At 43.8% G+C, this 17,723-nt stretch overlaps 1 protein-coding gene across 1 annotated transcript in view; it reads left to right on the top strand.

Annotated features, from left to right (window-relative positions):
• The window catches only part of LOC309563784 (catechol O-methyltransferase-like), a 63,159-nt gene extending 55,543 nt beyond the window's left edge, over nucleotides 1-7,616 (top strand). Inside the window, exon 4 of the mRNA XM_082268394.1 lies at nucleotides 7,393-7,616. Within this exon, the coding sequence (XP_082124520.1) occupies nucleotides 7,393-7,578 (186 nt within the window). The 3' untranslated portion in view covers nucleotides 7,579-7,616. The remainder of the gene's footprint in view (nucleotides 1-7,392) is intronic.
• Nucleotides 7,617-17,723: the final 10,107 nt, after the last annotated feature.

Here is a 17,723-nt window from a genome sequence, read left to right as displayed (position 1 = left end):
GGTTCTGTGGTTCCAGTTCTCATTCTCCCTGAGTCTATTTGCCCGGCTCCAAGAATGTTAAAGCTGATGCCTTGTCTCACCAGTATTCTGAGTTTTCCAGGGTGGAATCGTTGCCGACACCGGTCATACCTTCAGGTCATATCCTGGCTGCCATCCGCACTAACTTAACCTCACCTCTTGGGGAACAGATCTTGGCTGTCCAACACAATGCTCACACAGAGAAACCTGCTTACAAATGTTTTGTACCTGAGGGGTTGCGCATCAGACTGTTGCGCACGTACCACAATTCCAAGACTGCCGGTCATCCTGGTATGAACCAGTTGTTCAGGGTTATTTCCCATCAGTTCTGGTGGCCATCTCTCCGCACTAATGTTGCTGCATATGTGGCTGCTTTTTTGGTCTGTGCCCAGAACAAATCTCTGCCGCACCTTCCCTTGGGTCTACCGCATCCCATTTCCAATGGGGAGTGTCCCTGGTCTCACCTGACCATGGATTTTATTGTGGAACTTCCCGCATCTTGAGATTACATGGTTATTCTCATGGTTGTTGTTTGGTTCTCCAAAATGTGCCATGTGTTTCATTTTAGTGGCTATCTACCGCTCAGGAGCTTGCCTCTGTGTTTGCCAGGGAGGTTTTCTGCTTACACGGGTTGCTTAAGGAGATTGTCTTGGACTGTGGGAGCCAGTTTGTCTCTAGGTTCTGGCCCGCCTTTTGCTCCAAGTTGGGTATTCGACTCTCCTTCTCCTCGGCCTACCATCCGCAGTCCAATGGTGCCGATGAGCATTCCAACCAAGCTCCGCTGCAATATCTCTTACCATCAGGACAATTGGGTTAATCTGCTACCCTGGACAGAGTTTCCAGGAACTCTGCCATCAACTCGTCAACCCATTGTGTTGCCTGAGTCGATCTCGCCACAGGACATCCCGGCTGTGGAGGATCATCTTTGTGCCCTCCTTTCTTCTTGGGTGCAGATTCAAGAGTCTTTACGGGTAAAGGCAGACCGGAGATGTTAATCTGATCCTTCGTACCAGGTCGGGATAAGGTGTGGTTGTCCACCCGTAATCTCAACTTACGGTGCCCACTCCTAAACTGGCACCCTGTTTTGTTGAGTTATTTTGCATCCTCTGTAAGGTGAACCCAGTGGCCTATGCCCTTGATCTTCTTCCTGGCATGCGTATCTCCAGTGTCTTTTTCACGTGTCAATTTTGAATCCACTGGTTTGCAATCGCTATACTTCTTCACTTCCTCGCCCTTGCCTCATTCCTGTGGGCAATCATAAGGAGTAGGAGGTTAGCAGCATCTTAGATTTTCATCTGTTCCGAGGTCAGGTTCAATACCTGGTGCTTTGGAAGGGTTATGGTCCTGAGGAACTCTCCTGGGTTCCCTCCACTGTGTTCATGCTCCTACCCTTCTCCACGCTTTCTACGCTCGCTTTCCTCAAACAGTTTTGTGCTCTGCAGAGGAGGGGTCGTTGAGGGGAGGGTATTGTTAAGGTATTACCTTGCCTTCCTGTTGGAAGCCATTTTGGACTTGTGCAGACTGCTGTCTCTTATAATCTCTGTTTACATCATTACTTGCCTGCTTCTTGGGCGTCGCTCAGTGATGATGTTGCACACCTGATAACTTGCAGTCCCTGCCCTTGTGTTTTGTGCTCCAAGGTGCATCACTGCTAGCAGTCTTCTGTTCTCCGTGTTCCTCCGTGCATGACCTGGCTTGGCTGATGACTTTCCTGGCTCTCGACCCCGCATTGACAGACGATCCTGCATTGACAGACTACCCGCTACTGGACTCAACCCCGGTTTGGATGACTTCCCGCTTCTAGACTCGATCCTGGCAGTTCCTGATTTTGCTCCTCACTCTTGCTGTGCATTTATTGTTGTTGCTCTAATAAACTGCTTTATTTTACTTGCATCTTCATGTGGTTTGATTTCCTGGCACCCTGACAGGAAGGAGGGATCCACAGACATTGTGAGTACAGGAACGGAGTGTAGGATCCTAGTGAGGGTTTACTGCTACTATCCCTTAGGCATCAGTGCCAGAGCTTGCTCTAATTGAGACATTTCTTATGGTGCCTCAGGGTTGCTAATTTCCTTAGTTTCTACTAGAAAGACAGAATTAGGAAGCTTTGACAAAGTAAAGAGTGTCCTATTGCTTTCCAATGTTGCTGGAGTATCCCACAGCTCCCTGCACTATATCCAAGTTTAATTTTGCAACAAAGCATGTAAGGGATAGGGTGAAGAGGAGGTTGTCATGTCCTCCATATTTCCCTCCTTGTTGGGCACCAAGCAAGTGTCACATGAGAGGCCTACCCCAGGATGGGTTCTGCTAGGCACTTTATACAGGGTTACTACCTTACAAACAGGGTACCTTTACTTTGAACAGATGATTAAACTCTCTCCATGTACTAAACCTCACCATAGTTACTTTTGCATTTAGCAGGGACACACAGAGGCTTTGCCCTCTCCACCTGGCCAGCGTATCACCCCTACCTCACTCCCAGTGATGGTATTGGGTCCCGCTGTGCACCTAGCATGGACTCCATGCTTGCACTTCACTTAACTCTTCTTTATCCATACCTGTGTACAGGATGAGGGCCCCAGTGGTGCAGGTCTGCTCCCGCTGCTATGGGAGACAGATCGCTGCTGAAGGAGTGCCGACAACATCTCCCTTGCTGCAGTAGGCTATCTCATCTGCCACATGTACACGCTTAACTACAGGCTGCTAGAGAAACCTTCATTACCCTTGGTACGCAATTGTATCTTCACACGGTGTTAACTCTTGTACCACTGATGTCTTCATACCCCAATGTTATTAGTGAAGTGAAGACTATGTGTGCTGGTTACTTACATTGCATGCCTGTAATAACTTTGGACCAGGCAGAGGCAAAGTTTCAAATATTTTACAAATAACATGATGACACTGACAGACAACAGTCCAAAGAAAGTGCAATCAATCCCCTTCCATCCCTATTCCCTAACTCAGGCTTGTGACTACCCCAGCATACCTTCATAGGAAAGAATCCATTCTTGGCAAAGTCCACAGATGGTGTTTTCAGGAGAGACTGCAAACCCCAGCAATCCTCCTGGGCAGTTAGAACTTCATCTTCGGCACATCACTGGATTCCCAGACTCCGTCAGAACAGTAGCAAAAAAACCCTAGGCCCCCTGGGCTTGAATCCCCTCTTCCTTTTATATCACATGGAACCAGTAGGTTGGACCCAGCAAAGTCCAACAAAAGAAAACCAAGGAACACAACTCCCACCTTCCTGGCTGGGGCAGTGTTAAACAGTACCTGCCTACAAGCACCCCTAGGCTGTTGAGTCAGAAACAGAGAATGTTGCCGTGCGCCTGGCTGCCACTACACCAACTAGGGAAAAGTACCTGGGAAAAATCAGCAGGCCCTTTGGGGGGTGAGCGCTACAAGTATGAAGATGTAGATGTGCAGGTTATTAAAGTTTGTCACTACAGTATCTCACAAAAGTGAGTACACCCCTCGCATTTTTGTGAATATTTTATTATATCTTTTCATGAGACATAACTGAAGAAATGACACTTTGCTACAATGTAAAGTAGAAAGTGTACAGCTTGTACAACTTGTATTCCAGTATAAATTTGCTGTCCCCTCAAAATAACTTAACACACAGCCATTAATGTCTTAAATGCTGGCAACAAAAGTGAGTACACCCCTAAGTAAAAAATGTCCAAATTGGGCCCAACAGCCATTTTCCCTCCCCGGTGTCATGTGATTCGTTAGGGTTACAAAAACTCAAGTGTGAATGGGGAGCAGGTGTGTTAAATTTGGTGTTATCGCTCTCACTCTCTCATACTGGACACTGAAAGTTCAACATGGCACCTCATGGCAAAGAACTCTCTAAGGATCTGAAAAAAAAATAAAAATGTGTTGCTCTACATAAATATGGCCTAGGCTATAAGATTGCCAAGACCTTGAAACTGAGCTGCAGCACGGTGGCCTAGACCATACAGCGGTTTAACAGGACAGGTTCCACTCAGAACAGGCCTCGCCATAGTCGACCAAAGAAGTTGAGTGCACATGCTCAGCATCATATCAAGAGGTTGTCTTTGGGAAATAGACATATGAGTGCTGTCAGCATTGCTGCAGAGGTTGAAGGGGTGGGGGGTCAGCCTGTCAGTGCTCAGACCATACACCGCACACTGCATCAAATTGGTCTGCATGGCTGTCGTCCCAGAAGGAAGCCTCTTTTAAAGATGATGCACAAGAAAGCCCGCAAACAGTTTGCTAAAACAAGCAGACTAAGGACATTAATTACTGGAACCATTTCCTGTGGCCTGATGAAACCAGGATAAACTTATCATAAAATAAAGAAAGAAGAACCCAGATGATCTGGAGTGTTGGGGAACTCAACCCAAACTCAACCCTTCTAAAATGTAGGACTTTATAGGCTGTGAGGTTGTCATAAACTGGAAAAGCACATAATGTTTAGAATAAAATCTTTATTCGAACATCAAAAAGATAAAAAAGTATGTATATAAAAAAAGTTGTACAACCATAATTCAGGCTCATATGCCTAGATACACTCAATGTAGATACAGTAGTGATAGGTCCTACGTATTTTGCTGAGCGTTCTGCTCATTCAATTGCTTCCTCAGGGACGAAGGTCGAATGGGGACTCCAGTGGCAACCTGCGAAGCTCTGGTGAACTCCATGCCCAAGAGGGTTAAAAGCAATGCTGGAAAATAATGGTGGCCACACAAAATTTTGATACTTTGTGCCCAATTTGGACATTTCCACTTAGGGGTGTACTCACTTTTTTTGCCAGCGGTTTAGACATTAATGGCTGTGTGTTGAGTTATTTTGAGAGGACAGCAAATTTACACTGTTATACAAGCTGTGCACTCACTACTTTACATTGTAACAAAGTGTCATTTCTTCAGTGCTCTCACACGATATTTACAAAAATGTCAGGGGGTGTACTCACTTTTGTGAGATACTGTATATCCTGAATAATTGAATGCAAAAACATCACTGGATATGTTTCCTTTGAATTAAGAGATCCATCAATATAAAGCAAGCTTAAAAATGTATTTTGGTATTCAACTGCTTGACAAATCATAAACTTTCTTTTTAACCAAGGCCTTTAAGTCAGAAGTTTTTTTTTATCTTAATGCATTCTATGCATTAGGATATAAAAAAAAAAACCTTCTGCATGTAGCAGCCTCCCCAGCACCTCCTAATACTTACCTGAGCCCATCTCTCTCCAGCGATGTCCACGAGTGTCTCAGCTGTCCGAGACTCTCCTTCCTTCCACTCCCACTGCTGTCAATCAAAGTCAGTCAGACAATCAGGAGAGAGAGCAGACGGGCCGGACCGCAGCTCCGTGTCTGAATGGATTCAACAGGGGGTGTCCAGGAGCACCAAAGAGGGACCCAAGAAGAGGAGGTTTCCGGGACTGCTCTGTGCAAATCCAACTGCACAGAGGAGGTAAGTATAACATGTTTATTATTTTTATTGAAAAAAATAAGACTTTACAATCACTTTAAGCAATTGTCAAAAATTACATCAAAGCCTCGTCTGTCTTATATGTCATTTGAAAAAATAATACTAATGCAAGGACAGGCACTGAATGTAAAAGTTATGCACTTTAGACACACCATATGCAGTATGTGCCATTCGCAAATTAAAGAGGAAGTAAAGCTCCCTCTGTAACTTTAACCCATAGGTAAGCCTATGATAAGGCTTACCTATAGGTACTGTAAATATCTATATTTATTTGCATGAAGCCAGTGACATCACTGGCGCATGGGCTCTGAAGGAACGGCCGCCCGTGCCGTTCATTCAGAGCCCTTTGCCATGAACGGCGGCTCCTGCGTTCATGCGCAGGGGTGAGGTCATCGCGGCTCCGACCAATCAGATGGTCAGAGGACGCGAACCCGGAGGGAAGACGGGTAAACATGTCGGCCATCTCAGCAGTGAGCGGGCGCTGAGGGAAAGGCTTCATTCTAAGGTAAGTATTTCAAAATGAGCTAGTATGTGATGCATACTAGCTCATAATGCCTTTGTCTTTAAGGTTTTTATTTTATTTTTTTTTTTTTTTTGTTGAAGGTTTACAACCTCTAAGTACAAAATGTAGGAAATTAGTTCAACTACTTCCGGTCCGCGCTATAGCCGAAAGACGGCTGCAGTGCGGACTCTAATTTTCGGGAGGCCGCCTTTAAACGGCCTCCCAGACACAGGGGGCATCAGGGAAAATCTGTGTCGGCCGTGTCCCTTGGACACAGCCAATCACAGATCGTGGTAAATGGCCAATCACAGCGGCCATTTACCACGTGATCGGCCCATGCAGGAGCGCCAGCGCTCCTTCCTCACACGGAGACTGAAGTGTGAGGAAGGAGGAGAGCCGAACAGCCGCCGGGGACACAGAAGAATGTAATCAGGGCACTGATCACCAGTGCCCTGATTACTATAGAGGTAAAAAACATACACAAAGTGCCCACCATCAGTGCCCACAGTGCCCGCCATCAGTGCCCCCCATCAGTGCCCACAATCAGTGCCCATAGTGCTGCCAGTCAGTGCCCATCTCGGCACTGATGGGCACTGGCAGATGGCACTGATGAGCACTGACTGGCAGCACTATGGGCACTGAGTGTGGGCACTGATGGTGCTGCTCATCAGTGCCACCGATCAGTGCTCATCAATGCCACCCGTCAGTGTCCATCAGTGCCATCCGCCAGTGCCCATCAGTGCTGCCCGTCAGTTCCGCCTCTCAGTGCCCAGCAGTGCCACCTCTCAGTGCCCAGCAGTGCCGCCTATCAGTGCTCATCAGTGCCGCCTATCAGTGCTCATCAGTGCCGCCTATCAGTGCTCATCAGTGCAGCATATTAGTACCTCCTCATCAGTGCCACCTCATCAGTGCCCATAAGTGCCACCTCATCAGTGCCCATCAGTGCAGCCTATCAATTACTCGCAGAAAATAAGAAAAACTTTTTTTTTTTTTTTCAAAATTTTCTGTCTTTTTTTCTTTTTTTTTTGTAAAAAATAAAAAACCCAGAGATGATTAAATACCACCAAAAGAAAGCTCTATTTGTGTGAAAAAATGATAAAAATGTCATATGGGTACAGTGTAGCATGACCGCGCAATTGTCATTCAAAGCGTGAGAGCGCTGAAAGCTAAAAATTGGTCTGGATGGGAAGGGGGTTTAAGTGCACAGTAGGCAAGTGGTTAAAAATGAGAAATGGTTTGGAATGTAAAGTCTACAAGGCCTCATCTTGATGTATGAACCTTGGTGCATGAACATTATGAGTTGGTAACCTTAGAAGATTTGCCTTTCTTTAGATTTTTTCTTTTCGGATAAACATTTGTGATTATTGTTGTTGATGTATTGTTTTCTTTTGTTCCTCTTTCCATTTCTTCAGGAATGTCGCTTGCTGAAGGAAGGCTCTGTTTTGCTGGCTGACAATGTTGTTTATCCAGGGATTCCAGACTTTCTTGAACACGTCAGAACCTGTGGCCGCTATAACTGCACTAATTACCCTTCACATGCACAATATATGAATGTAGATGATGCTTTAGAGAAAGCTGTATTTAGAGGTTACTTATAATTTCTCAGATGGGCACTGTGTTGCTAATTCAATGTTATTATGTCCCAGTGAAGGGATTCCTCTATCTACCTTGTTTGTGTGGATGAAGGAATCTGCTATTTTTTTCTGTTCAGCCCACAGGTTCTATGGGTTTGCTTTGAGTTGTAAAAACCTGCATAATTATGAACTAGCGTGCTGTTCAAAAACTACTGGAGGAGTTCTATTAACCATCTTTTAGAACCACTAGCGATTTTCAAATTGACAGATTTCAACATTAAAAATGAGATTTCAGATTCAGAAATTCACAAAAAAAATAAATGAATACCAGTTTTATGTGGCTCAAAATATGCTTATTTATACCATAGTTTCTTTGGCAACACATTTCTATCTACAAATAGAATTGGCACATTTATTTACATTATAATTAGTCATAAAACAACCATACAGTTTAAAATAGGCAGGATAAATCCAATATTTTGATTTCTGGAATCTCTTGAAGCAGACAGTTTGCTTGATGAGGATCCTCTGTTTTAGATATAATGGTTGGTTGGTTCCTCTCAATACCACAGACTGATGTGATGTCATTTCTGACTTCCTGTAGCAGCTGACCTGCTGTTTTAAAATCATACACTTCTCTCACTTCCTTCAATCTAAATACATACACAACTCTATGAACATGAGAAAATTGCGTGAAAAACAGCCCCCTTCCTTCCCTTTTTCCCCTCTCCCCCCTCCCTCTCTTTTTTCTCTCTTCTTTTGCTACCCTGCGATACTTATGGCCTCCCCTGAGGGTGAGGAAGACCTGCAAGAACCTTTCCCTCCCTAGCCCTACCCCATCCTCTACCCCAGGGGTGTCAAACTCAATTTCATCGCGGGCCGCATCAGAATTATGGTTGCCCTCAAAGGGCCAGTTATATCTGTAGGATTAGATGTTCAGAGCATCCCACGCCCCCTTACACCCTTACATGGGATTTCAAGAATCCCCCCACCATCAGAAGTCAAGAGTCACCCATCCTTCCTTACATAATAATGCACCCCCTTACCTTGTGCTGCTGCCAGTAAGAAGATGTGGGTGGATCTGATAAGAAGAGCAGGGCCTGGAGGAGAACCAGAGGAGGGCTGGAGTCAGCCTCCAGAGTCTGCTGAATGCTGAGACCAGGGGAGGCAAAGGCAAGGTGGTGTTGCGGCTGCACAGAGAGGTGCAGGATCTGCAGGAGGAGTTCTGCCCTCCTCTCTGCTGCAGACTGCTGAAAAGGGTGGGTGGGCAAAGATGAGCCTTTCTGCAGCTGCACAGAGGAATGCAGGATCTGGCAAAGGAGTTCTGTCCTCTGCTGCCTACTACAGAAGATGGTGGCAGAGACAAGGGGGGGTGTCACAGCTGCAGGAGAGGTGCGAGGGCCACATGAAATGGCCTGGGGGGCCGCATTCGGCCCCCGGGCCTTGTGTTTGACACCTGTGCTCTACCCTAATGCTGGCCATACACTATACGAAAAATTGTTCAAAAGAATTTACGAAAAACGAACAGTCGGCCGTGAGAGCAGACGATCGTGCCACCATGTAATGACCAAATTTTGATAGATAAATCATTCAATGGACATCAATGAATCAGTTTTTTGTTCATTTTGTCACATATGCCTAGTGCAAACAGTTTGGGAGAGAAACACATTAACCTTTCAATTTATCGTTCGTTCGGCAGAATTTTCCAAACTGTTCCTTCAATTTTTCAGCTCCGAAAAGTTAAAACCGATTTTTTTATTTGTGCCCATTAACTGGACGAAAAACGAACAAACGGACCAAACAACAGATTTTCGAACGATTTTTCGGCTAGTGTATGGCCAGCAAACCAGGGGTGGAAACTGCGAAGTCTGGTTCATTTTTTCAGTTGTTACAGTAAAAGATTACTATGTATTTCTTCTCTGGAACCATAATGTTCTTTGAAATCACCAATAAAAATATATTGAATGAAATCTAAATACATACATTAAAGTGTAGACCCAAAAATGAAGCTAGCCAATTACTCAAACTACCCCAATGAAAAGGAACTCACTTTTTACTAATGGAATCAAAGACCTCATATTCACTAACAGTGGTTGGCTCCCATTCCTTGACTGTAAAACATGAAGCTTCCTCCATCGTTATCTCATTGTATTTCACTAAACATAAAGTTTAGCATTAGACTTTAAAAACAATCAGGTTCAATTATAGTTGCATTAAGTATATAATTGTATTCATAAAATGTATTTTTTGTGTGTACACAAAAATAATTCCTTAATATGTCAGTTGCTTACTAGAAATATGAATAATCAAAGATCAACCTGTCATTTAAACTTAGTATTCTATTCTGCGCACTCAGCAGAACATTGATCTGTGCGTACTTCAGCCAAACCGATCAGCCATAACATTATGACCAGTGACAGGTAAAGTGAATAGCACTTTATCTCTTTCTAATGGCATCTGAAAGTCGGTGGGATATATAAGGCAGCAATTGAACATGTTGTCCCTGAAGTTGATGTGCTCAATGCAGAAAATGGGTATTGTAGTTTGTAACTTATGCAAGGAATAGGATAGAACAGAGAGAGGTTGGTGAACACTAAATAAACTGAGGTGAAAAAAAAAGAAATGGACACCTTATCTTTTTATACTAATACCTGCTTGTATTGGACTTTTCCTTTCTATATCAGACTGTGATGTCATGTCATTTCCGACTTCCTGCAGCAGCAGCTGACCTGCTGTTTTAAAATTTGATGCTTTCCCCACTTCCACTTTTCTAAATCTAAACACATAAAACGCTATGAACATGGAGAATTGTGGGGAAAAAAAACTGTAAACAGCCCCCCTTTAATCCCTTCTTCCCTCCTCCTTTTTCTCTCCTCGTTCTTCTTTTAACCTCCTGAACCTTTTCAACCCTGCCTTTCTATGGCCTCCTCTGAGGGTAAGACCCCTTTCACACTTATGCGACGCAATTTTACCGCGATTTTGCAGTGATTTTGACACGATTTTGAAAGCACTGGCAAGGCTATATGCCTCAAAACGCATTAAAATCGTGGCAAAGTAGTGCAGGAACTACTTTGAAGTCGGTGCGACTTCAAAATGCACTGATATGAATGGGGCTCATTGAAAATAATGGAAAACGACTTGTCATGCGATTTTACGGTCCAAAATCGCGGGACAAGTCGCACTAGTGTGAATGGGGCCTAAGGGAGACCTGGACTTCATCTGAGAATCTTTCCCTCCCTAGCTGTACACCATTCCCTACCCTAAAACAAGTGGTGGAAACCGATTTAGTCTGTTTCATTTTTGCACTTGTTACGGCAGAAGATTACGTTTTATAAATCAATATTTTTGTGCTTTTTACTACGATGAAGCATATTATACTGTATATATGTATTTTTTCCCTGGAACCATAATATTACTGAACCTTCCTTCACTAATTGAGTGTATGAATTCAGCTTCTTCGCTTCTATTTTTTTACAAACCTGGCATCTGATGGGTCCTCACAGAAGTATTCTACTAGCTCCTTCAAGAGTTCGTCAACATGCTGCCAATCTATTATCTCCTGGTGTTCAGTACTGGCCTCTGCATTTTGAGAAACATATTCAGGTAATAGAAAGATAGGACAGATAGGGGATGGTAAAAAAAACTGGGGTAAAACAAAAAAGAAATGGACATCTTATCTTTTTGTACTATACCTCCTGGTACTGGAACCTTCTGCTCAATACCAGAATCTGATATCATGTCATTTCTGACCTCCTGTAGGTATGTATCTGTTTTAAAATCGGATGCTTCTCCCATCTCCACTTCCTTAAATCTAAATACATACAACTCTATGAACATGGGAAATTGTGTGGGGAAAAAAAAAACAGTAAACAGCCCTCCCTCCTTCCCTTTTACCCACTCTCCCTTTTTTTCTCTCCTCTTTCTTCTTTTTCTACCCTGCTGTACTTATGGCCTCCTCTAAGGGCGAGGAAGACCTGTACTTCACATGAAAAACCTTTCCCTCCCTAGCCTTTACCAAACAAACCCCTACCCTAAAATAAAGGGTTGAAACCGCTGAGTTTGGTTCATTTTATGCAATTGTTATAGCAAAAAAATGAAAAAAAGTCATGCTTTGTACTACAATTAAACATAATATATACAGTATGTGTGTATTTTTCCCTGGAACCATAATATTTCTGAACCTCCCTTCATTGATTGAATGTATAAACTCAGGTTCCTCCCACAGACCATCTTATATTTCACAAACCTGGCATCTGATGGATCCTCACAGAGGTATTTTTCTATCTCCTTCATTCGTTCTGCAGTATATTGCCAATCTAATATGTCCTGGTGTTCAATAGTGGCCTCTGCCTTTAGAGAAACTTATGCAGGGATTAGGAGGATAGAAGAGAGCGAGCTTAGAAAACACTAAATAAAATTAAGTTTAAAAAAAAAAAAAGAAATGGACACCTTATCTTTTCATGCTATACCTGCTTGTACTGGACTTTTCCTTTCAATGCCGGAATCTGATGTGATGTCATTTAGGACCTCCGGTAGCAGCAGCTGACCTGCTGTTTTAAAATCTGATGCTTCTCTCACTTCCACTGCCTTAAAACTAAACACATACAACCCTATGAACATGGGAAAAACAGTAAACAGACCCCCTTCCCTTCCCTTTTTTTCTTTCCTCTTTCTTCTTTTTCTACCATGCCGTACTTATGGCCTCCTCTGAGGGTGAGGAGAACCTGGACTTCATGTGAGAACCTTTCCCTCCCTAGCCCTACACTGTCCCCTACCCTAAAACAAGCAGTGGAAACCACTAAAGCCTCGTACACCCGCAACGAATTTCCGCCGTCTGGTCGTCCGTCGTTTGTCCAGAGTGCATGTCTGTTGGTTGGAATGTGCTCTAGACCAGTGTTTCTCAACTCCGGTCCTCAGGGCACACTAACAGGCCAGATTTAAATTATTACCTTGGGGAAATGTAGACTAGAATACTGCAATCACTGAGCAGCAAATTATTTCACCTGTGATGTATTTCAGTTTTCTTGCAAACCTGGCCTGTTAGTGTGCCCTGAGGACCGGAGTTGAGAAACACTGCTCTAGACTGCACAAGAATTTTCCCGTACGACAGAATTCTATTTTAGAAGTGATGTCATGTGTTGGATTGCTTTCTTTGTGTTCTTTCATCTCTGAGCATGCCTAGTCTTGCTCATAAGATTTTTCCCCCGTCGAAATCTGTACTAATGAGACGAAAATCGGACGTGTGTTGACGGACGACAAAAATGATATAGCCTGCACACCAGATTTTTTTCGGCAGAAAAGTCGGAGTCGGCTGTCGGAAGCACCATACTAACAAGCCAAAAATCGTCAGATTGGTCGTCGGACGAAATTTCCTGGCCGAATTTCTTATCGTGTGTACGGGGCTTTAGTCTGGTTCATTTTTGCAGTTGTTACAGCAGAAGATTACTGTGTAGTAAGTCAAGATTCTCATGCTTTATACTACAACGAAGCATATTATACTGTATATGTATGTATTTCTTCCCTGGAACCATATAATTACTGAACCTTTGTTTAATGATTGAGTGTATAAATTCAGCTTCCTCACTATTCTATATTTTTCACAAACCTGGCATCTGATGGGTCTTCACAGAGGTATTCTTCCAGCTCCTTCAACAGTTCGTCAATATACTGCCAATCTAATATCTCCTGGTGTTCAGTAGTGGCGTCTGCATTTTGAGAACCGTATGCAGGCAATAGAAGGAGAGAACAGCGAGAGGTTGGTTAAAACTAAATCAGCTGAGGTGAAGAAAACAGAAATGGACACCTTGTCTTTTCATACTATACCTGCTGCTACTGGACTTTTCCTCTCAATAACACAATCTGATGTGATGTCAGTTCTGACCTTTTCAATTCTATGAACATGTAAAAAGAATCAGTAAACAGCCCGTCTTCCTCTCCCCCCCCCCCCCCCCCCCGCCTCCATTTTTTCTCTTCTCTTTCTTTTTTTTCTACCTTTTGTTACCCTGCCATACTTGTGCCTCCCTCTGAGAGTAAAGCCTTGTACACACGCGTCGAAATTCGGCCGGGAATTTTTGTCTGACGACCGATCCGCCGATTTTCGGCTTGTTAGTATGATGCTTCTGACAACCGACTCCGACTTTTCGGCCGAAAAAATTCTGGTGTGCAGGCTATAAAATTTTTGCCCTCCGTCAAAACATGTCCAATTTTCATGCAGTCAGTACAGATTTCGACAGGGAAAAATCTTATGAGCAAGACTGGGCATGCTCAGAGAAGAAAGAACACAAAGAAAGCAAATCAACACATGACATCACTTCTGAAGTAGAATTCTGTCATGCGGGAAAGTTTGTGTGCAGTCTAGAGCACATTCCAACCAACAAACACCACTCTGGACAAAAGACGGACGACCGGTCGGCGGAAATTCGTTGCGTGTGTACTAGGCTTTAGGAAGACCTAGACCTACCTCATCCCCTTCCCTAAAACCAGCACTGGAAACTGCTTAGTTTGATTCATTTTTGCAGTTGTTACAGCGGGGCTTGCCCAACCATTTGACCTTCCTGGGCCACATTTGAAGAAGAGGAATTGCCCTGGTCCCCACATAAAATGCAGCAAAAGGTTGAGAAGATGAATTAACGACACAATTGACACTGTTTTTTATAGACTAACACATCAATATCTGATTCAATGCATGTAGTAGCAATTCTCAATGATTTCTCAAGGTAGTTCTAATTATCCCCTTCCTGTGCCTTATCCTTGAAAAAAAAGTAGCTTACAAATATACATTTGATGCTGCCAAAAACTGATGACATGAATAAGGGGTGATTGTTACATAGTTACATAGTTACATAGTAGGTGAGGTTGAATAAAGACAATAGTCCATCCAGTTAACCTGTGTAGGTGTGTGTGACTGTAATCATCTAACATAGCCCTCAATCTCCTGATCCTTGAGATGTAAGTCTAAGAGTCTTTTGAAAGTCACCATACTACCCGCAGAAACCACCTCTTGTGGTAGACAATTCCACAATCTTGTAGCCCTAACAGTAAAGAACCCCCCACGTTGCCTGAGGTTAAAACGCTTCTCCTCTAATCGCATTGTATGTCCTCGAGTCCTCATGCAATTCCTTCGAATGAACAGCTTTTCTTCTAAGCTGAGATCCCCATTAAGATATTTATAAATTGCTATCATGTCCCCTCTCAGACGTCTTTTCTCCAGGGAAAATAAATCGAGCGATTGCAGCCGCTCTTCATAGGTAAGGTCCTCCAACCCCCTAATCAGTTTAGTTGCCCTTCTCTGGACTTTCTCCAGCTCCAACACATCCCTCCTGAGGACTGGCGACCAGAACTGGACAGAATACTCCAGATGCGGTCGGACCAGAGTTTTATAAAGTGGAAGGATTATAGTCTTATCTCTGGAATACATCCCTTTCTTTATGCATGCTAATATTCTGTTGGCTTTGGAAGCTGCCGCTTGGCATTGCATGCTGTTGCCTAATCTATCATCAACTAAGACTCCCAGATCTTTCTCCATTTTTGATTCCCCCAAGGGTTCCCCTCCTAACGTGTATTGTGTTTTTATGTTTTTGGTCCCCAAGTGCAAAACCTTACACTTCTCCACATTAAACCTCATTTGCCATGTCGTTGCCCACTCCGTAATTTTGTCCAGGTCATTCTGTAGGATATCTGCTTCATGCTGTGCAGTTATTGCCCTGGCCAATTTTGTGTCATCTGCAAAAACTGATAACGAACTACTGATCCCTTCCTCAATGCTGTTTATGAATAAATTGAACAAGGTTGGTCCCAGGACTGAGCCCTGGGGCACCCCGCTTACTACCTCAGACCAGTCTGAGTATGCGCTGTTTATTACTACCCTTTGGACACGGCCTTTTAGCCAATTCCGTATCCAAGAGCAAACCCTGCTGTCGATACCTGCAGACCTTATTTTATAAATTAGGCGCTTGTGGTGAACTGTATCAAACGCCTTAGTGAAATCCAAGTACACCACATCCACTGGTCTCCCCCTATCTAGCTCACAGCTCACTTCCTCGTAGAATGCTAAGAGATTGGTTTGACAAGATCGCCCATTTGTAAACCCGTGCTGGTTACTACTGATGATGTTGTTGTCTTTAGCATACTCTACGTTATAGTCCCTTATCATCCCCTCCAAAAGTTTACATATTATTGATGTCAGACTGACAGGCCTATAATTTCCCGGGATATGTCTCTGGCCCTTTTTGAATATCGGAATCACGTTAGCCTTCCTCCAATCCCCTGGTACATCTCCTGTCCTAATACTGTCAGCAAAGATCAGGAACAGTGGTCTAGATATAACCATACTGAGTTCCTTGAGCACTCTCGGATGTACGCCATCCGGGCCTGGTGATTTGTTTGTGTTAAGTTTATCCAGTCTTTCCCTGATTTCCCCCTCTGTTAGCCATAGTGGCAAGTCCTGTGTATTACTACTAACCATACAGTCATGGTCAGTGTACCCTTCCTTTTCCTGCGTAAAGACTGACGAGAAAAAAGAATTCAGCACGGTTGCTTTTTCAGTGTCCTCTGTAACCATCCTCCCATCATCGCTAATTATGTGTGCAATATGCTCTGCCCTAGTTTTTTTGCTGTTGATATATTTAAAGAATTTCTTTGGGTTTTTTTTACTATCCTCCGCTATTTGTCTCTCAAAGTTGATTTTAGCCATCTTGATTTCGTGTTTACACTTCTTATTTTCCTCCTTGTATTGCTGGAAGGCCGATACGGTGCCCTCTGATTTATATTTCTTGAAGGCCAATTTTTTTCCCCTAATAAGTTTTTTAACGCTACGGTTTAGCCAGCCAGGTTTGGCTTTGTCTCTTCTAAATTTATTCCCCATAGGAATGCACTGCAAGATGCCTTTGCTTAATATTGTTCTAAAGCATTCCCATTTTTCCTCTGTGGTCAGTGATCCCAGGGTTTGGTCCCAGTTTACCCTTTCCATCAATGAGTACAATTTTGGAAAGTCTGCCCTTCTGAAGTTTAGGGTTCTTATGTTCCCCACTTGCCTTTTTATATTGTTATTTATACTAAATGTGATCATCCTGTGATCGCTAGAGCCCAGGTTGTCCTGGACTCCTACCTCCGAGATTATGTCTGGGTCATTAGTGATCAATAGATCCAGGATAGCATTCTCTCTAGTAGGGGAATCCACCAACTGCGACATGTAGTTATCCTGTAAGGTTTCCGTGAATAGCCGGGCCTTATGCGAGTGTGCAGTCCCCTCTTCCCAGTCAATGTCGGGATAATTGAAGTCCCCCAATATGATGACTGATCCTAGTTTTGCCGCTTTACCTATTAGTGCTAAAAATTCCAGCTCTACCTCCTCCCCTTGGTTAGGTGGCCTATAGCAAACCCCCACAACTACTTTTCCCTTATCTTCTTCCCTATCGAGTTCAACCCACACAGATTCTAAATCCATGCTCATCCCATCCGTAATGTCACTCCTTTCTAGCACCTTTATATTGTTCTTGACATAGAGACATACCCCTCCCCCTCTTTTACCAACCCTGTCCTTCCGGTACACCGAATACCCTTGGATATTGGCCAGCCAGTCATGTGAGGGGTCGAACCAAGTCTCCGTTATTCCCACAAGGTCTATGTCCTCCTCATGTACTAACATGTCCAACTCATCCATCTTATTAGCTAGGCTCCTGGCATTAGCATATACCCCTCTTAGTTTTACGGAAGTTAAACGTGATTGGCGGTTTTGTTTATTTCTGTTTGGTCTGCTGTTCTCCCGCACAGACCCGCCAATTGATGTTGTTGACCTACTGTCGCTATTGACCCTACAACTGCCTTCAGTCCTCTGCTCCCTTCTGACTGATTCTATTTCTGAGCCCTCCCCCCCGTCTCCTAGTTTAAAAGCCCCTCCAACTCGGTGGCCATCTTTCTCCCCAAAAGAGCTGTACCGTCCCCATTAAGGTGCAGCCCATCCTTACTAAAGAGCCGGTAGCCGACTGAGAAGTCAGCCCAGTTCTCCAGGAACCCAAACCCCTCCTTCCTACACCAATTCCTCAGCCACTTGTTAACTTCCCTAATCTCCTTCTGCCTCTCCTGTGTGGCTCGAGGTACAGGCAGTATTTCAGAGAAAACCACCTTGGAGGTCCTTTTCCTCAATCTATTACCTAAGTCCCTGAAATCGT

This window comes from Pelophylax lessonae (assembly GCF_965119305.1).
Source record: "Pelophylax lessonae genome assembly, chromosome: 1".
Lineage (NCBI taxonomy): Eukaryota > Metazoa > Chordata > Amphibia > Anura > Ranidae > Pelophylax > Pelophylax lessonae.
This window is presented reverse-complemented; position numbering and strand designations above follow the sequence as displayed.